Source organism: Synchiropus splendidus, chromosome 6 (assembly GCF_027744825.2).
Source record: "Synchiropus splendidus isolate RoL2022-P1 chromosome 6, RoL_Sspl_1.0, whole genome shotgun sequence".
Classification (NCBI taxonomy): Eukaryota; Metazoa; Chordata; class Actinopteri; order Syngnathiformes; family Callionymidae; genus Synchiropus; species Synchiropus splendidus.
In genome coordinates, this window is record NC_071339.1 from 7,884,033 (window position 1) to 7,906,272 (window position 22,240).

The 22,240-nt window shown below is 42.2% G+C and overlaps 1 protein-coding gene across 2 annotated transcripts; it reads left to right on the top strand.

The window, feature by feature from the left end:
• Positions 1-699: 699 nt before the first annotated feature.
• lrrc38b (leucine rich repeat containing 38b) lies at positions 700-21,949 on the top strand. Of its 2 annotated transcripts, XM_053868830.1 has the most exons (3): positions 700-1,997; positions 2,076-2,202; positions 19,354-21,949. In XM_053868830.1, exons 1-3 carry the CDS (start codon positions 1,569-1,571, stop codon positions 19,599-19,601), a joined length of 804 nt encoding a protein of 267 aa, XP_053724805.1. In that variant the 5' UTR covers positions 700-1,568; the 3' UTR covers positions 19,602-21,949. The 2 variants fall into 2 exon arrangements, with proteins under 2 accessions (XP_053724805.1, XP_053724804.1); XM_053868829.1 differs by having other exon boundaries at positions 700-2,202.
• The last annotated feature ends 291 nt before the right edge of the window (positions 21,950-22,240 follow it).

Genomic DNA, 22,240 nt, shown 5'->3' on the forward strand with positions numbered 1-22,240 from the left:
ACCTCGTGGTTTGAGAGCGGATCATGAATGAGTTTAGCTTAGTTTAGTCCAACCACTGTGTATGACGTGCTTGTTCTCTGTTCCATCGCTTTTTATTTCATACCTGTCTTTTGTTGTCTACTAGTCAAGAAAAAAAAGCTCTGTCGTCAATCACGCTCCTTGCGTGCAGCTTTAGATGAAATGTTTATATTGCTCTTTCACCGTAAGATGTGACTAACTTTTTTAATGTTGTAATTCTTAAATTCATTCTCTTCCTTCTATTCACGTTGAGATTTCATTCCACTGACTCCATCTGTCATCTCAAAAGAATGCTTATTATATATTACACTTTTGTTTTATATATATATATATTTACACATATATATACATATATGTATATATAAAAAATTCAATTATATATATAGTAAATATATACAGTACATACAGTAAATTCAAACTTTTCTTTCTATTCACGTTGAGATTTCATTCCACTGACTGCATCTGTCATCTCAAAAAAATGCTTATTGTATATTACACTTTTGTTTTATATATATATATATATATATATATATATATATATATATATATATATGAATGATTGAAAAGTACCCTTCAATAAGGTTTTTTTTTTTTTTTTGACTCAATGTTTTTGTAATTCCTCAGCACTCGAGGAAGTGACATCATGTGTTGACAGCATGGTTCAGGCACGCCTCCCTGGAAAGGAGAGGAGAGAGGGCACGAGATGAATTGTGCTGGATTCTCAGGCAGACATTGGACTGGCATGGCTACGTGCTGCTCAGCACTGCGATCTGCATGCACGATGCTCCAGCTTGGATATATGGATTTTCTCTGCACTGCAACACGACCTCAATTCAGCTCCGGATGGTGAAACACTGAGCGTGTTTTCTCCTCACCGCATGTTGCCAGGCGCTTGAGAAGCTGAGCAAGGCAATAATAAAGAAGAGGGGGGATAACCTTACCGCACACTTGAGCGATGTTCCGTGGGCTTCTCTCGCTCTCTCATTTCAGACTGTCAGGCTGCTCAACACGGAATCCTGGGACTAATGGAGGGATGTAGCCACTCTGCTCTCGGCTTGCCATGCTTGAATCACAATTATATATCCTTTTTGTGTCATGGACCTTATTGTCTTTGTCTGTCACTGCTGCCGGATCGACTGTGGGGTAGCGTGACGGACAAAGGCGACCCCCTTCTCCCTCTCAGCGGGATCTCCTCAGCCTGTGCTTGCTTGTGTCTGCTTCCCTACCCTTGCTGCTGACTTTACCGCTGCTTACTTCTGACCTCTGCTCATTCAGAGAACGCATTCGTTCCCATCAGCGCTACATGATCCGCTGAAGACTCTGCTTTTGCTGCCCTTCCGCAGCCTCACAATCCCAAAAATCCTTCTCAATTTCTGGCTTGTCAAGAGCAGGATGTCCCTTGTGAAGAATTGATCGTGACTGACCTCTCTTAACCCCTTCCTCTTCCTCGCCCTGGTTTCCTGCCCTCTGACCTTTCGTTTTCCACCTCCACCCACCTGCCCTGGTAGCCCTTACCCAAAGCCTCTTTGCCCCCAAATTCTTTCACCCCCATGACCATGTTGCCATGTGTTTACTGGCTCCAGCTTATCCTCGTCTTGCTGACCTCTGAAATATGGACCTGGGGGGAAAATTGTCCATCAACCTGCTTGTGCCCGGATCCTCACACCGTAGATTGCAGTGGCCGTGGGCTCACCCGTTTACCCGATGAGATCCCTTTGGATGTTCGTAGGCTCTTGCTGTCGGACAATTGGATACCCCGCATCCCTTCGGACTTCCTTGTCCTCTACAGTGACTTGGTATACCTCGACCTCCGAAACAACTCCCTGTCCCACATTGAACCAGGGACCCTCAGCACCTCTTCTAGACTGGTGTTTCTGGACTTGGGCAGCAACAATTTGACTGAAATCCCCAAAGGGACGTTTGGGGAGTCCCGGAGTCTAATCAAGCTGCGCCTTGGCAACAATCCATTTCTCAGTATGGTGAGTGAGGATGCGTTCTCGGGCCTCACCTCTCTAAGAGAATTGGAGCTTGAGTGTAATGCACTGTCTACACTAAAGGTGGGGGCACTGAATCAGCTGCCCTCCCTGCGGGTAGTAAGGCTCGAGGGGAACCCTTGGGTGTGCAACTGCAACTTTGCCAACCTGTTTGCGTGGATGTTGGAGAATAGCCACAAACTTCCAAATGGTAAGTGAAGCTCAAATCACAAGACAAGTCTCTTGCCTTGTCTTCAACTCCCCCTTGACAAGTTGCTAGTTTAGCTGTAGAGAAGTAAGATAAAGGCAGCCCAGTGGCCTTATAAAAATGCGCTGTATTTACTGTGTCTACCGTGCCGTGTCTTTCAGAACAACCTCAAAAAGAACGCAAAATCGCTGGTTAAGGTTAAAGCTATATTTGATACTTGCATTTAAAATTTAAATAAATTTTCATCAGGGTAGCTCTGGAAACTTTATTTGTAAGAATCTAAAGGTGTACAGGGAGCAATCAGTCAAGACATGTCGACAATACTGTAGTGCTGAACAGTTGTTTCATTTACATCAGTCCACATGATCGAATCTTCAAATTGCACCGTCATACTATGAAGCTCATTGGATCTATTTTGTTTTTCTTTTTTCAAGACGGTACCCCCTCCCTCATTCGTGTTCTAATTCAGTCTCTGTCTTCCTCCACCCCCACAGCTTACAACATTTCAGTGTGTAACATGAGATGAGTGTTAAATAATCGAACTGGGTTGTTAGTTTGAATCCAGCCCTTGTTATGACTGCATTCATCTTTAAACATTTGAGCCATATCGCTTCCCTGCTTATGTAAGAGCGGACATTTGCTATAGCTACGTCTATAGTGAGTGGATTTTTAGGCTGCATTGTTTGGACTCGTCTGCCACTGTTTTTGTATCTGGAGGGTTGAGTTAAGTAACAGCACTGATGTTTTGGTGTGTTTGTGTGTGAGAGAGAGAAAGAGAGAAAGAGAGGCTACATGTGCATGCAAACTAATCCAGGATCAACATAGACTAACCATGACCCTTAGATGTGATAATCTGTGGATATGCCAGCCAGAGGGGTAGTAACACGGAGAAGTAGCTATTGAGAGGCTCTTCACACTTTCTAAAGAACGCAGAGCACATTTTTGTTGCTGTTCTTAACAACATGGGACAAAAACAGCAGCTATGTAGTCGGGGCGTGCATGTGTGTGGGAGTTGATGGTGTAAAAATAAAAAGATCTGACATTTCAGCCTCACATGACTGCTAGCTTGGGCATTGGTGTAAAATAAACAGAAAAAAAGCACAATTAATATAGTTTTTTTGTGATTCAAGCTGACAAATTATTGATGTAAGGCTGAGGGCTGAAGTTGGCCTTAATGGCCACAAAAGTGTGATATATAATAAGCATTCTTTTGAGACGACAGATGCAGTCAGTGGAATGAAACCTCAACGTGAATAGAGGGAGAAGAATGGCCACCAGAAACTGTGGGGAACAGTGTTGCTGTTACGAATCATACGTAGCACTAATAAGACACGAACAAGACAAAACAATGGTGGAAATTCAACAGCCTCACCCACCACTGCCTCCACTTTTGAGCAAGAGGTTCATTGTCAACACTTCTTCTACATACGCCATGTTTATTTTGGAGTTTGCTGTGGTCAAAAACATGGGCTGCTCCCTCTGGTGGACATATTGATGGACAGCAATACTAACAGAGAATGCACGGAAACATGCGGTCAGTGACGGTAACATTGTTCGAAACAGGCTGGTACAATTTCGTATGTAAAGGGAGCAAGAATGTCCTTCATAAAGCAACACACATGGAGATGAGAGACAGGGAATATGCTGAGAAATGGAAGCACTGGGGAAATTAAAGTGGGAAAATTGAGATTCACGGAGGTGAGTAGGACAGGTGTGACCAAGGAGATAGGTGAAGGAAGAGCTACATGCAGTCATTCTTAATGCACACCATGAAGTATGTGTTGGCAAAACACATGCATTTGAGTCTTGGAATTGTAGCCCTCCACACCGCGGAAGAACAAAACTCTTCAGCCACTTAAACTGGGGAATTATTTCAAGGTATTTTCTGGCCAGATGTATAAATTTGGGTTGACATTGGTAGGTTAAAAATGCCATCTTCTTTTTCAAGCAGACAACATTTGTGATATCAGGAGTCAGCAGTGAAGTCATACTTTGGTGTCAATTGTCAAAGGTCTTTATTGAGCTTGTGGTTCCAACAGAGTGGAACTTGGTTTGTGTTCAGTGTCGTGACAGGCTGTATTCTCAGGATGCACAGGGTAGACACCGAAGATGCAGGGATGCAGAAAGGAAAAATCTATATGTCCCCCTCAACCGCATTACATTTTCTGGCCTCTGCAAATTAATGAAAGCAATGTATGACACATGCTATAAAGCATCCGCCTTTAAACTTGTTAAACTGGTGGATGGCAATCTGATTCTGCCACTAGAGCCTTATGTGCATCAATCTTGTCTTCGAAGTCAACACCACAATGACTGTCTTGGTGGCTGCAGCACAATATATTTCAACCACAGAGAGTCCGAGAGACAAAAAAAAAAAATACAATCCTATCTGGCTCTGTGTGAAAAGTAGCTACAAGATCTCAAGAACCAACGCATCATGCCATGATCCAAAGAAATTCAGTTAGAAATGAGACAAAAGGGGATTGAAATCCATCATTCTGGAAAAGGTGACAAAGCCATTTTCAAGGCTCTAGCGAACCACTTCAGCACTATATGTCACAAATGTAGAAAAATGGGAGCAGTGGCAAACCTTCCCAGGAGTGGTGGTGGACCGACTAAAATAACTCCAAGAGTGCGACAACTAGTCATTCAGGAGGGCGCAAAAGAACATCAGAAGAACTGCAGGTTCAGTTAGGTTAGTGTTCATGACTCTACCACCAGAAAGACACTGGCCAAAAATGGGATCCATGGCAGAGTTCCCAGGCAAAAACCCCTGCTGTCAGCAGAGAACACGACTGAAACGGCTTGTCTCACTTTTGCCAAAAACCATCTTGATGACTGATGAAAAAAAAACACTGCCAACTTTGACGGAAGAATGAATTCTGCTGTCTACCAGAAGATCCGGAAGGACAACGTCCAGCCATGAGTTTGTGCCCTCAAACTATTGGATCATGCAGCAGGACAATGATCTGAAACACACCAGTAAGTCCTCCTCTGAATGGCTAAAAAACAACAAAACAAGTGGCCAAGTCTTTAAAGCCTATTGAAATGCTGTTGTGTGGCCTTAAATGGGCAGTTCTTGCTAGAAAACGCTCCAAAATGGTGGAGTTGAAACGATTCAGCAAGGAAGTGTGCGCTGAGATTCCTCCAGAGCGATGTGAAAGACTCATCACTAATTATCACAAGTTACTTTTTCACATAAAGTCAGATAGGTTTGGATTTTTTTGCCTTTAATAAAAAAAAAAAATAGTTTTGAGTTTCTCTGAGTGATATTAAAATTATTTGTGTGGGTGATATGCCCCCTTTCTGAGGGCAAATACTTTTTCATGTCACTATATATATATATATATATATATATATATATATATATATATACACAAACACAGTACAGGCCTAAAGTTGGGCACACCTTTCATGTGTTTTCTTCATTTCCACAGCTGCTTACATTGTAGATGTATCAAAACTATGAATGTGCACTTGTGGAATTGTGTAGTCAACAGAGAAGTGTGGAATTTCTCGTAACATGTTTTATATTTTAAATTCTTCTGCACAGCCACCCTTCGCTTTGATAACTACTTTGCTCACTCTTGGCATTCTCGTGATGTAGTCAGCGTCTGCAGATGTTGAGAAAATCATAACACATGAATAAGGTGAATCCATTTGTTATAACAAAGGCATTGAAAATCATGAAAATATTAAATATTGCTATCGGTAGACTTAATATAAAATGTGCAAACGTGTAACTAAAGCATCATATTGAACACATTCACTTGTAGATCGGAGGGGTTGAGCTCTGGATCAACATCTTCATGAAGGAACTACATTTTTATGCTAAGTTTTGGTCATACACTTTAGGGTTGCAACTGAAGGTCAAAAGTATCGTAGGGTGTAAATAGCTCCACGGTAGTTGAGGTGGCCGTGGAATCATTGTAGGCTTGCACCGGGACAGAGTCAGGACATGCCAGAGGTATCACATCAGAGGATATACAGGTTTCCAGGGAAGTCTCTTTTGCGCTTCATCCATGACTGAACCGTGGACAAGCAGGAAAAAGTGGAAGTGTGAATGGCCAATATGGTTCCATGAAGAATCACACTGAAGCGTCAATAACCTTTCACATCAACATTTCCGAACTGAAGCAGGAAATACTGCGCCAATTGCTGTGATAGGTTGTTTTGACTGCTCACTCTGGTGAGAATCAGAACAAAGTCAGCACATGAACTAATTCCAACACGCACAAACTGCTCTGCTGAGCAATTACCATGAGAGCTGAAGCCCTCACAAGCGCGTGTCGCCGTGTTGGAAGTGACGCCACAGTGACAGATGGGCAGACATTAGTGAATGAGGTGAAATGAACGAGCGCAATGAGCATCGGCTGCAAAGGCCGTCACCACTGTGGGTGTTTCATCTTGATATTAGAGTCCTTAGCAAAGGGAAACTCAGTTACGCAGATAAGTATTGCCCTTTAAATCGCGCCTGAGTTTTGATCCATCCCTGCACTCTGGACTCATTTATTGTCATTAACATGTGTTATCGAGCCAGTCGTGTTTGGGCTGTTGATCTTCCGCGTCTGCAGCTGGTATTCAGGGATTTGGATGCAAATGATGAATGCTTCTTTACTGGATTAAGACGATTTCAGGGAAACACCTGGACAGCTTGTTATATTTAGACAGAAGTTATTGCTCACAAGGCTGTGCTGTAACCCCCATTATTTAATCTTCTTCTGGTTAAAACCTGGGACAATATGTTTTTATTCCAACAGTGGATAATAACTAAGCTACAAAAGCACTTTGGCAACATGTTACTTTCAGAAAACAGTCTTCGCCACAATTCCACAACTGATGGTAGCAGCTGTCCTGAATTGTCAAAACTATAGCAGCTCTTCTTGTTGCTGTTCGCCCCATTGTGTATGTAGCGATGTCAGCAGCCCAGTAATTAATATTCATATATATTCATTATATTCATATTTGTTGCGCTGCGTAGACATTTTTCTGCGCTGAGATCATATTAGCTGTGCGCATTTGCGCGTGTGCACATCTTAGACCAAGCCTTGGTTACAGTTACATGAAATATTATATTAAGTTTACACTTTTTTCTGGTTGTAATGGGTTTTTTTTTCTTTCTATACACTGTATATGTTTTTATTCAGATTTTTTTCTGTTTAAGCTTCATCCCAACATGTGTAAAGTGAAAACAGCTATGTTAATGTTGCAATCCATCGTCACTCCCACGGCATGTTGACGTAGTAAAGTTGCCTTTTGCGTTTTATACTGACGCCAAATGCCGCCGCCAGCGTCGCATGTTAACGCATTGGCAGCGGGTTGGGTAGGCTATGGGTTGGTGCTCCATTCATTCTTGTCAAAGCCCTTCAAATCACTTGTGTCTTGTGTGGTTTAGTCATGGTGACTTTCAGTATCATCACTAAGGAAGAGAGCCATGTAAAGGGTCATAAATAGCAACTGACCACCCGCGATCACCCGACTCAGCATAAAAGGCTTTTTTTTTTCTTCCCCTGCGCACCTCCACACCCTGCCCTTGCCTTGAATGCTACATGGATAACGTTCTATTAGTCCATTGAAACACCTATGTGGGACATGGGACACGCAAGACATCAATATATTACGCCATGATGGGAGCGAGGATTTGTTGTAAAGCCTTAAACAGACGATGTCATTTCATTCCCTCGTCTTTTGTCCTAAACCTTAAGGAGCCATCATCCAAAGATGTTTCGTCTCTTCCTCTTTATTAAATGCTGCTACAGTTCATTTTAAACTACTATTTCAACTTTTAAATCTTTTAAACTCCAGAAAAAATAATTCAATAATAATTAATAATATTAATAAAATAATTAAATTCCAGACCATAGAGTGCGCCACAATATTAGCCACACCCACTAAATTTAAGAAGGAAAATAGATCTTGTTCATGCATAAGCTGCACCGGTCTATAGGCGCAGTGGTGCTGTCTGCACCGCGTTAAGGTCAGTTGTGCACCTGGATTAAAAATGCATCACTTCTAAACTTTTGAAAACAGGGTCCAAGCATCGAGACTGATTTATGAAACAAACGTGGCAATGTTCTGAACTTGAATCATGAACTGCGCATATCTTTTACTGACATTAAAGCGCTTAAAATGTGCTGTTTTCGCCTGAGTGTCTAAGTACTGACTCCATCACTGAGACAGTGCTGTCTCTCATCTCAGATCCTCAAAGAGATGGGAAAAATTTAGAGCGTTTTAAGGTAAACAAAACGCCTGTGATTTCACTGCTTTGATGTGACCAATGGCTCAATATTTTGGCAGCATGACCCAGGCAGCATCGAGCCAGCAAAAATCCATGTATTACATACACTGATGACACTGATGCACAAGACACGTGGCAGCGAGGATGATAACAACAACAACAAACATGGAGGAATCCCTGAACAAAAGCAAACAAAAGCTTCTGTTTGATTTGTTCAGGGATGTTTTTCAGAGTTTCCACTACTCTGAATGTACTTGAAATTATTATAAAATTGAAATTCTTCTACAAATATTTTCAAGACATTAAAAGAGCTTTAGTTTAAATTAGGTGATATAAAAACTTGAATATAGACACCATCGTGATTTATTGTGCTATTGTCAAACTGATGCAAAATAAACAATATTTTGTTGTTTAAATGTATGTGTAGGTCCATCATTTGATTCAGGAATATACCACATTCATTCAAGAAAAATGTGGCTTGTGGCAAATATTCTGATACCATTAAACTGTTATTAATTGAGATTTATTAATCTCAAATTCTCGAATTAACTAGATACATTTTTTTAATCGAATCCCACCCCTAGAAATAGCATATATTTTCATGAACAAATAGCTGTCCGGAGAATGTATCAACCACAATAACGCATTTCAGCAGCTCCCTCAGCGCAGCCTGCAGACACAATTCCCATTCCATTTGTCACGTCCTGGTTTCTCCTGTGATTCCGACCTCACGAGGCAGCACACTTTTCGGTTTCGGTTTGCACAAATGTGATCACATCCGGTCGCTTTGGAAGGAGGCTGTTTAAATCGCTTTTCCTTCCATGTGACTGTAGGTTGTTCAAAGGCATCACAGCGTGACAGAGCTTTAAAGCTGCTTCGGCTGTGGTTTATGTCGGGATATCGACCACCTATAAGGGAATCGGGAAATCCTGAATAGAAGTTTACTAGTCACCAATCAGGTTCCTCAGCAGTTGACTTAAGGGATCAGTGAACATGATCCCGACGTCTTCAGTGCTCTTGGGTTAAGGATGAACAAAGGCCATGTATAATTCAGAGTGACACAGCTTCACATTGGCTGAAGTAACTGGAGCCAGAGACGCCTTCACCAAAGAATCCAGCCGCCTCCCATGAGAGACAGAGGCAGAGGCCTGCTATGTCGATGCTATCAACACTCGACATGACCTGGACAGTTTCACTACACTGTAGCAGTTCATATGACGCGGTCAGGGTCTGAATTTTCCTTCACAGACTATCGAGTTGCTCCACAGAGACCAGTTACCTCTGAACATGACGCCACTGACCACTGTGAACTCGTGCTGTCCTGCGCTGCATTGCTTGCTATCTTCGCTCCGACTGTTTGTATGATGAGAAAATATCGGTTTCATTCAGCACATGCTGATGGCTGCTTTTGTCTTGGCCTAATTTCATGTTTATTTAAAGTTGGAACAAGAGCAAGATCGAGTGCTGGCAGTGCGTGAAAAGGTGGACTGAGTTTCACAGTGGGATGGCTTCAGCTCCTGCAAGGACAGAAGTAAAGGAGGACAATCTGTTAGGCTCAGCTTCAAAATAAAAAGTGATAAAGTTGTTTGCTTTGTTTTTATATTGGCACCAAAGATTGTTTCGTGTGGAGGGAATCATTTGGGGGAATGATTTACTAGATGCTAGGTCATTTGGACTGATTTAATATTTTCCCAATGCTTGGGTGCTCATTCGATTTTTATCACGATTCCGGTTTATATTGAGATTCTTTGTCTGATTTGATTAATATTGCAATTGCGCTATTTATATATATTATTAAAATTAATAACAATAAAAATGCACATCATAATTTCCCACAGACATTTGGTCAAAGTGGTGACCATGGTTGTACAGTGGTACCTCGGTTCTCGACCACAATCCGTTCCAGACGGCCGTTCGAGGAGCGATTTGTTTGAAATCTGAATCGATTTTTCCCATTACAATGAATGGAAAAAGAAATAATGCGTTCCAAGCCTTAAAACAGTCTTTTGTAGGAGTGAATGTAGAGTGTCTGCTGCAGGTGCGCTGTTCCTCTATGTGTGTGGCCGCTGCATGTGGGAGGGGTTGCCGAGTGAGTGACGTCTCTCCAGAAGTGAAGAGGTGCCCGGTGCGTGTCCAGCTCTGAATGTGCGCTTCTGTGCAGTTTGGCTGTGACAAAGTCATAAACCAAGTCACGCTCTGTCCCAGACTCGCCTCATCCCTGTCCCAGCTCCAGCCCACAACAGGACATTAAACCCTGGAGTGAGCGCTCCAGCCTCGGAGGAACGAGCACCTCCCCTGTGACACTCTACCACGGTCCAGTGTGGAGACAGGAAAGGTTTTACACCTCAATATGAAGAACAAACAGTCAGTAAATGTAGCTAACGGGACACGTCTGCATACAGAGGCTGCGTTATACACAATAACAAAGTGCGTTGTGGGTCAGCTGATCGGTCCGTGCACGCTATGGTTTTTCTGGCTTTTTTTGGGAGCGTTTGAGTTCTGGATTTTCCTTCGAAATCCGAAGCAAAAAACCTCAAATTTTTTGTTCGAATTCCGGGACGTTCGAAAACCGAGGTACCACTGTTTATGTTTGTGTATTTACAGTGTATTGTCCACTTATGTCAGAGTCACACAGCGGCCAAGTGGTGAGCACTCTTGCGTTGCAGCAAGAAGGTTGCAGGTACCTTTCTGCAGTTTGCATGTTCTCCCTGTGTGCGGGTCGGTTTTCTCCGGGTTCTCTGGTTTCCTCTCACAGTCCAAAGACATGCTCACTAGGTTAACTGGACACTCTAAAGTTGCCCATAGGTGTGCGTGTGTGCGCTGTGATGGACTGGCCACCTATCCAGGGTGTAGTCCTGCCTCCACCCCCAATGTCTGCTTTTTGAAATCGTCTTTGTGTTTAAAGAGCAATTTTGGAAAACGGAAAAGAAAGACCAGATGGGAATCAAATGGGTTTTCATTCAGACAAGGTTTAGCTAATACTGCTCCCACAGTGAAAAACATGAAAGGACGAATTGGTGTTGTTGGGATCACAAATTAAAGATAAAGAAAATAAAGGGCCTCTCACAATAAATAAATGGAATAATTAAATAAAAGCGATAGAAGTGAAAAACAGACGGGTGCGTTGTGTTTAGTTTCATAACCTTCCTTAAGAGTTGACTCATACACTCCGTAAAAATGAACGTGATTTGTTGGTCCCTAGTGTCATTGCGGCTTCTTCTACAGAGTGACCTGTGGAGATTCACTGCCCTTCATTGTCACTGGAGAGAGAATCGATAACATGGATGACTGGCCATGACTCGGATGACACACGACACCGTCACTACCATTTATTTTCTGTCACTTGTACAAAATCCATTACTGCCATTTTTCATTGTCGATATATTTGATTGTACGATATTAAATTGCCTCGTGCTAAAAAAAGCTTTGCATTTTGTATTTGGAGAATATGCCTTGCAGATTTCCCCTAGACAAGGTAGGAATATCACCCATTCAAGCTAAGTGAGTGTGTCAGGCAGAGTAACTCACCCACAGGCTAACGTGACATGATTTCGTTTTCAACCCACTTTTTATATCTGGATAAAGTAGCACCACGGCGTGGCTCATCCCTTCCATTGTCGTCGCTGAATCATACTTCAATCACTTCATGATGATGTCGCACATCTTTGGGGAGCAGTTAAGTGAGTCATTACAACTGAGGCAGCAAGTGTCTGGACGTTTGCACCAGTGGCATCTGACACAGACAGTAGTCCTGGTGAATCCTTTCTAGACTGTGACGCAGAGATCAATCTAAGGAGACAGTGTGCTGTTGAGGGCGTCTACTATTGGTCTGTCACTGCTCCAAAGATCACTCACTGCAAAAGACAGTGGATAGATGATCCGAGTGGCCGGCTGCATTCCCGCCTGTAATCCATCAACTGACGTTGCTGATTTGTGCTGCGTGTGGTAGCCTGTGTTGTGGGGGAAGATTCGGACAGCGTCGTAACTTCATCTCATGTGGTCTTGAGGCTGAACATGTTTTGTTGATGCATCTCAGAGGAAGAGGAAGCGAGTCCTGCCTCGGGTGCGCAGTGCAAATTAAACTGTTCCATCATACTGGAAATGATCGTAAAACAAAAAGGAAATGCCATAGATCTCACAGAAGATGTATGATGAATCTAATGCTGCGAGAGCACTGCTTTTCGACTGGCATTTAGGTTTTGTGTGATATGCAGAAGTGAATTACAACGCTGGTCGCTGGCTCTCTGTCAAGGAGAAATGAGAACAAAAAGCGCCGGAACCAGAATGCGGGCCGGGAACTACACGCAGGGACTGGGGAGGAATCTGAAACACAAGAGAGGCGAATTAGAATTCAAGCCTGAATAACTAGGAGAACACAAAACACCCTTGGAGTTAAGCTCACAAGGCTCAAACAGAAAGCGCTCTGTGGTGGAAGAACACACACACACAAGGAAATGTGTTGAAATATGTTGAAGAGAGGTGAAAAGTGAGACTGGAAACTGCTCACACACGGGCTGAATAGCGAAGGGGAGAGACAGAAACGGAGCGAGGAAGAACGAGGAACTAAGGGAGCGGCTGAATGGGAATTCGAGTGCGCACAGGATTTAGAAAAGTCAGGGAATGGAACGAGAGATCTTGGAAGAGTTTTCCGTCACGGAGTGCGAAGCAACCATCTGGCGACAGGAGCTGGCGTAGAGCATGAGACAAATCACGGAAGAATACAAAAATGAACAGGCAAACAAAGTGCGGACAAGACACTCTCACTCGGTAGTCGGTCGAGTACGAGCCACCAGACGGAACAAGCGCTACAGGGACGCGGTAAATACTAAACAATGTCAGCTAATGTTTGCTAGCTTCTACTTTTCATAGTTTAGTACCTTTAGAATCTGCCTTAGATTCTGCTGAGACGTCATACATTTGAGTTTTTCCAAATAATTACGTGTTTTCACAAGCAAATAAACTGTAAATTACGCAACAAATATATTGGAAGCTCACAACATTATTTATAATTTAAATTTAGGTACACCATATCTGTGATCCAGGGCATTTTCTTTGGTCCCATGGACTGACCGGAGGGGGCAGAGAATTAGACTCCCGATTAAAATGTAATCTCGATCATCATTTCCTGGAAATAAAGTGAGATACATAAATGTCTACACGATGTTTTTAGAAATTGCAACTATACATGTTAACTAATAATCACATTTGCATCATTCTTTTAAATTGTAGAAACCAATTTATGGTGGATTTTTTTATTTTTATTTATATACTTGGGAGAGGAGGAGTATTGAAGATGTGTGACTCCAGGTAATGGAAGCACCTCAGGCCGAACAAAACATTTTTTAACCTTCACAGTAAATAAATCAATTACAAAAGGAAGGGGTCTATGCTCTCATAACTATTGGTAAATGAATTTATTGTCTTGAATATACCGCTGTCACATTGTCCAAAAGCACTTCATCTTCTACCATATATCTGATCAAATGAACAGCAAAGATAAGTCAGTGCTGCCACTGAACCCGAGTCATCTTCCTGACATTTAACTAGCCTGTTACTTCCCAGGAAAACAGAAAAAAAAGCCAGTTGTGAAACCGTATTGCATAAATGGTGGTGATGATTAGGAGCACATTTGTTACGTAAAAAAATAAATGCACTAGCATCTGTCTGGTGTAAACAGATGGGCGTCTCAGCCTGTTGAGGAGGAGTCTGCTACTGAAACCCATTAAATAATAGTGTTTTTGTGCTTGTGTTTCTTCCTGTATACCGTCAGTAACAGGTTAATGGAATTACCAAGATGATTTAGTGATGATTTTTTTTTTTTTTACGTCAAGTTTTAACTGTAATTTCCCAGTTAGTTTTGAATCACGGATGGCTTTTAATTTTCAAGTGCATTTCGTTGCTCAGTAATAAGAATCACTGAGGTTTGTAAGTGAATAAATATGAGATTTATGATTTTTTTTTTGTCTTCTTGAATACATCATGACTTTTTCAAATGAGTAGTATGCTCTGTGTTAGAGAGCGGAGGAAATCAGAGTTGGAAATAACTGCTACTGTGGACGCCTGAGGTGTTTTGGTCCAACCAAACTCACCTGATATCTTTTGGTGTGCTGGATTTTGTTTTCAGAACGTTGACTGTTTTTTACTGCTGTTATGCAGATGATGTCCCAGGAGCCTCTTCAGGCTGTGAAATCTCACTGGATAACTTTACATGTCGGTGTCAAGTCACAAGAACGAAGAATAGCACCTTCTAATTTTGTAGGTAACCAGTTAAACACTGGGCATGATTGGCAGATACTACCATTATTCTCAATACACATAGGAATCTGCCTTCAGTCTTAGCAAAAGCTGTGAAAACCTATTTTCTATTTCACTGGGATGATGACTTGCACCGCTCGCTGAAGGAAGGAAGAGCAGGAAAAGTCATTATGGGCTGTTTTGTAACAGCGCTTTTGGCAAAATCACACAGCTGTTCACTCGGGCTTCACATTATCGGTCACATTAATGCGTCTGAGCTTCTTATAGTGTAATCTTGAACGCCACAGTGGCGCGTCACTTCAGATATCTCCTTGTGACTTGGCTAATGCAGGCGTTTCAGAGGGCTGCACAATCTTCAAGCATTAATCTGACTCCAAAATACTCTGGGTTTCAGTTAAGTATCGTGATGAAACCAGGAGGAGACGAGTGCGCAGCTGGTTGATTCTGGCAGGACGGGCAGAACCAGACCGTCCTGTCTCAAGGGCAAAAAACAGGTATTGGAGGTGATGCCTTTCTTTGACATGCAGTCCTTGTACTGACTCAATAACCATAGAATAGATCATCTGTCGCTCTTGAAGGTTTGTTTTGCATGGATGTTTATGAACACACCCTTTATACCTCCCTAGATGAATGTTTATATGGCTGAGTACCACTTGTCATCAAGCTTGTGGGCGCTCCGAAGAATACAAACAGATGTCACTGAGAAAATCCAGAGTTCCAGATTGGTTTGGATTAGCACACAGGGATAACTTTTTTGTCGAGTGGATTTTACTTTAGATTAATCTGCTATAAAGCATCTGCAACACAGGCTTATTATGTTTGAGGTGAAATATCACAGTTTTTAGACCAATTTTTCTGATGAATCCAGCTTTCCTTTATGTCCATTTCAGGCCACCGTAGATCAAGCTATCGGCGCTACTTGTTCAGGCAAAAATAAATGAGGAATGTTAGTAGTCACAGTTTCTTCTATACTTAATGTTCTGAGGGAGCATGAACGTTATAGGTCCAGTATGCTTTGTTTCTCTCTCTCGTGTACCGCCGCGTGTTCGTTCACTCGTGAGAATGACTACCAAGAATCCAACAAGTTATATCCAAGAAATGTATGACAGAGGAGTCTAACACAAAAGCAGAATTCTGGGTCAGCAACTACGCTTGACTTAGCTGACTTCTTTATTAGTGGCACAATTAATAATATTAATATTGTATAATAAATGCACAGTTCCCATTAGCTGAAGCGCTGATCCACGTACCTCGGATGCGCGCAGATGGTGCGTTTATGAGCAACGGAATTCTTCATGCTATTGAAAATAACCAGGGTTTACAGGGTTTGTTTGTGGTGAGAATAAGACGAGCCTTGGCAAAAAATGAAACTGACGTTTATGGATGCAACATCAGAAAAAAAGAATACCAGAGTTGGAGCAATTCTTCTTATAATGAATTGAAATACTTAAAAGTCATGTCGAAAAACATGTAGAATACATGTATCAAGCCAATTCAGGAGAGCGGGAATCCTACCTCTTTACTTGAGGGAAGACAGGACTTACAGTACAAGCCGCTACTTTTTTCTCAAGGTCTGATCAATGTTGCTTGTACAACATTGCAGCTACTATATAAAGAGTGTCATGAGCCTCATCACATCAAACCATTAAACTGAAAGGCGCTTCTTTAGCTTCAAGTTGAGAACATTGCCAAGTTTGTTTCATGTGCACGTCAGAATCAGAATCAGGATCAGAATTTATTGCCATGGTCAGTGGGGATCCCACTAACTAGGAAAGTGTTTTGGAATAAAATAAAATAAAATAAAATAAAATAAAAAAGGTTGATCACAAATTCAGCAGTCTGACGGCCGAGGGGAAGAAGCTGTTCCTGTGATGGGAGGCTCTGGTCTGGATGGACCGTAGCCTCCTGCCAGAGGGAAGAGGAACAAACAGTCCATGTCCACGGTACGAAGGGTCGACTCTGATCCAACCTGTACGAGACATACAGGTCCTGAAGAGGTGGCAGGCTGCAACCGATCTCCTTCTCAGCAGAACGCACGATGCACTGCAGTCTGCTCTTGTTCCTGGAGGTGGCGCTGGACCCCATTTCAGCACTAATTCAGAAGTGATCCTCATGCATTTTCAAGCCGGGTGCACCACTGACCTTTTTACGGTGCAGACAGCACCACTGCACCTGAGGCTTATAGACCACCACACATTCATACTTATGTATGAACAAGATCTGTTTGCCTTTTTCCTATTTAGTGCGTGCAGCTAATATTCCGGTGCGCTCTATAGTCCAAAAATTACGGTACGACTTCTCACTCGACATCCATTCAGTCAGAGCTGCAACTAATCAGAGCCAAATTAAAATCATAAATAGATATTATAGTGCAATTCTGAGTTCTGTTTTGAACCTTTAACGTGTCCTCCGGCAGCTATCCTCTCAAACACACACACAGTAGCAATGTTTGGCATAGAAAATGAGGACAGTTGGCCCTTATATGTGGGAAGTGGAAGAGTCGCTTAACGGAGGCGTGTATTTTCTGCTGATGCTGCACAAATGTACACTCTTCACATTCTCCTCTTTTTTTTCTTCACTCTCTCCTGGTGGTGAAATATAGATGTTAAAAGTGGTGGTAAACCTTTCTTTGCCTGTCGATATCATGTGATGTCAGATGATGGAAAGAGTGACTTTGGCACGAACTGCTCGATAAAAGTTGGCGAAACTAATCTCTTGAGCTTGAGCTCACATTTCATTGAGGACACAAACAATTGTTTGTGGTGTTTGAGACCATGTGGTGTGACAAAAGGAGGTTTTGCTTCGAAGCCATGACACTCAGCGACCGAGCTGTGTGGGCAATAAAAATAGCCAGAGTGCGGGAGTCCAGGGGGGTGGAGGGTTGGAGGGGCTTGGGTGGATCGCCGTACATTGGATTATATTGGATGTCAATTGCTATTTATAAGCCCTTACTTGGCTCTCCACCAGGAAGACACCGGGACTGAAACACACAACCATTTGAGGGTCTTTAAACAGCAACTGATACGCAATGGGAGGAAACCGGAGTACCCGGAGAACATGCAGGAAGGAGGTCCGACCCAGCCATCGAACTCACAACCGTTTTGGTGGAAGTGCTAACCACTAGGTCGCCGTGTGGCCCCTTACAGTGTAATAACCAAGGTTAAATGATGACTTAGAATTTGTGTTTTCATTTTTGTATGCATGTATGGGTGGTTCTCTGTCTACACGCGTCCTGTCCTGGGTGTCACGTGATTCTTCATGTCAACAAACTAGTTCAGGAGGAAGCTGTGGATCATGAATTTTGGTTTGCCACTGTAGAAATCAATAGTTCTGATAACACAAGACAGACAAAAACTTACTAATCCTAAGGAGACCACATCTTTTATATTCAACCCGACCGGACATTTGGGAGAAATAGTCAAGATAGTGTGTCTTGTCGGGTGACGCTCTCCTTCACCAAATAGATGCTCTTTATTATGAGGTGGAACCGTTGCTTCTGATCTCCAGGTCGATTTCATTTGTAAGGAGCTTGAATATTTGAGGTTGCAGATGCAAACTGATTCCCAGTTTAAAGCAACAGAAATATTGTCAGTCAGTTAACACAAAAACGTTTCTTGACACTATTGACACTGAGTTTTTTTTTTATTGTCATGTTGTGTATGTTCACCAGAAATCTGATAATTGTGCAAGTTACACAGTGAAGGAAAAGTTTTTTGCCCAATTCGGTCGACACAAACAGATCTCGAAACATATTTCTCATAATAAATAAACCAGGGTCTAAAAAAAGGACCTCTCCGCACCGAAGATATAACCTCTTCATACAAAAGAGTCTGTGGTGAAGCTGCTGTCGTGCTGTGGGTGGGCGTTCTGTACACACTGTGGAACTTCACCTGATAAGCAAAAGACTTTTGCTCGACCTCTCAGTTATTAAATCAACCTCCACTCTTCACTGCACTGTTGCTGCAACACAATCCTGTTGAATCCAATGACCATGCAAAGAGGGAAAGGAGTTTGAACCTGAGTCAAACTACTGTGTGTACAGTGTTGGATTTCCTGTCATCCTCTTGCGTTGGTCTATATATTTATATATATATATATAAATGCACTAATGTGCTAGCATTTTAAAGCCCAACATCATTGGTGTTAACATTTGAAACAGACGGGTAGAGTTTACTCCGTAAAGGGAGCATAAATTGGGTTTCCGAGATTTTGGTAACTTGGAGTAAGTCAATGATGTGGTGTTATCGTTGAATTAGACATGTCTATGGACTGTACCAAATGGAAACAGAAATTTTCTTTTAGCGCATTCACACTAAATTTGCTAAAGAATTGTCGCAACATTTGGATGGACTTGCGATTCCAATGTCATGAGTAACATTGAAGCTTTAGCCAAGTCAGAGCTGCGTCTTCAATGACTGTTCCATATGAAATGAAGGAGCTCATCTACCGTTGTGCGGCCCACAATAGATGCCCTCACCAGTTTACGACAAAGTCACTTCATCTGATGGACAAGCTGAGCATCATAAAACACAGGGCTTGATCTATTATGTCAAGTCAGAATGGCAGCCAAGTGGACAGACTGGATGGGTCCATAAATACGCCGGACGTCACAGGCCATTTTCACTCATCCACTAAATCTGTCTCCTCTGGTTTTGATGCAGGAGTGGAAGGAATGGAGTGTTCGCTTCCCATGGACGGCAGACGGGTGTCCCTGACCCAGCTCTCCAAGGACAGCTTCCGCGAATGCCAGGCAACACTGACCCTGACGGACCTGTTAATCATAATCTTCTCTGGCATATCTGTGTCGGTGGTGGCCATTATGACGAGCTTCTTTCTTGCCTCCACGGTCCACTGTTTCCAGCGGTGGAGTAAAGGCACCAAGGGGGACGAGGAGGACAGTGAGGAATGAAACGGACTGCTGAACATTAACCGCTGCATCGCTTTTACTTCGTGTGGAAATCCTGGACGCTGTTGATGCTTTGTTTGCACGCGGACCTCTGTCGCTGAGGACAAAGACCACTCCCTCCAGAGGAACACTATATGATCACTTACTAACATGAGATATATATATATTGGTAGTAAAAAGCCTCAGTATTTACTGCCGACACGTATTAAAAAACCTTGTCATTGATAAACTGTTGTAGCGGTTTTGTCCCATTATTCTTAGGACACACCCACACTGCGATGTTGTTCCATACTTTAAGTAGCATCCCTTCCAAACACTGCCAACCCATTTCTACTCAGGGTTATTTGAAAAAAATAAAAAAAGGTATTTTCACTTTAGCTATCCACTCATTGTAATTGACTTGTGGTATACCAAAGCGACGCCATTAGTGGTCACTTCAAAAATATAAAAGCTAAACAAAGCACTCTAGATATTCTCAGTGATGGTATCGTGGTAGTGTGGAAGTATCCTTCAAGAAGCCATATTAAATCCCACAATATTAGACATGTGTTTGATCACAAAGATCTCAACTATATAGACCCTACTGCAGCACTTAAACACTTGAGGCAGGAACACTGGTAGTTAAGTATTTAATGGCAAATATGAATTTCAAATATACTCATCTTAACTTGAATAGCACCCAAATTGTGTCGAGAGGTCATCATGAAATGTAATTTACGTCTGTGTGAAACTGCAGTGTGCGACAAAGCACTTTAAAACTCATTAAATGTGGCGTGCCCCTTTAACATCATGTGCACTCTCTGCTTTGTCTTTGCCAAAGATCAGATTTGCAGAATTTAGGCCACATTCGAATATCAGCAGCTTCCCCAGACAAATCTAATGTTTCAATTTGCAGCATCCAGTGGCGTCTCTTAAAGCTCCATCAACCTCCGACATCTTTTTGGATGTTTCAATTTGTTGTCTTGTCCGTTGATGTCCGCTTCTCTGTGACAGTTGCTGTAAAAAAAATGTTCTAATTCCTCTTAAATTGTTCGTATTACTGGGGATTTCTTCACAGGGGTTCGAATCAAAACTAAGCAGCTCCCTCAAACCTGTGTGCATTTTACATGGTTCAACAGTTACACGACTTTGGTGTGTAATAACAATTCCAGGTGTAAGCATTATACATGTTATAAATCAATGTTTTGTTCAACTTTGAATCGAGTCCTGGTCTCATGGGTCAATCCTCACCCTGTAGCAGATAAAGCCCCATTTATGCTTTACGTACAAAATAGTACCCGTGTTAACGCATCATTGTACACAGTCTTACCGTCACTGAACACATGCTTCCATGTGTTCTTTGCATTGCTGTTCACCAGTCTATACACCAGGGGGCAAAGGCCGGAGTCAATAGTTTATAACAACAGAAAAATTCCAAAACAAACGTGGTGACTGTGGAAGAAGTATTGAAAATGTACCTCTTGCACAAAAGAGGTAGGCAGTGGTCTGTGAAGCCGTTAAAATTTCCGCCATTGTTATGTCTTCTTCTTGTCTCATTCGAGCTTTATATCTGGTCGTAACATCCCCCCACGGTTTCTGATGGTACTGCTTTGTGGAAACCTGCTGAAATATGGAGGAAATGAACGCAGAGCATGGACAGAAGGCTCCGTCCGTACCCAGATCTGTGCGTAACGTTGAGCATAAATGGGCCTTTTGGGTGCATTAGATGTCCCCCAGAGTCCACGCTGGTCAGCATCCAATTCTTCATCGTTCAACAATGTGGCATTACATATGATCAACAAGCAAAACAATGTTCCGAGACTAACAAAAAACTGAAACGTACATGTTGGTCATTGCAATGTGATGTATCGATGACACTTAATGAGGTTGAAGTACTGATAGGTAGATGAGGTATCATGAAACAGTATTGCAAGATTGATGAAATAGTGTCCTAGTTTTCAGAGGCCACTGTGCTCCTGGTTTAGAAATGGTGTGAGGTTTCATTAAATGAAGTCCAAACATCAGGACATCAGGTCATGTGTCATGACACCTCATCAACCCATCACTAGAACATGCAAATTGAGTAAACGGAGCTTCGTGAAGCCTCATTTGTGAGTCACTTCATGACTCCTTTATAAAATGTAACTCTATTTAATTTGCATATATAAGCCTATCATGTCCAATGAAATGGACCTGAAGACATGTTTATTTTAGCATCAGCATTATACATGATGGACAGCACTTTTCAACGTTCCACTATTTACACATTTACGGATCTTACAAGTGTCTGAAACACACAGATTTATTCATATTTATAAAATGGACACCAGCATTGAGGGTCAAGATGTCAAAACCTGATACAATGACAATTGTGTAACCTAAAAAAATGCATTAAGTACGAGGTCAACCAAACATGGATGAGACTCAGCAGCCCGTAAAAGTCAAAAGATAACATTCACAGCGAGTGCCGCAGAATTTGCCATTCAAATGAACCTGTTCTGTGAATCATCAGAGGCACCTATTTACATTCACTACATTCACATTCTCCCTCTCAGGCTCAGAGCTAGAATATTGTAGTCACATTCTCATAGACAATGAGTTGTCCCGTCAAAACTGAACCAAAATTGAATTATGGCTGATTTCTTTATTACAGCGGTAGAGTT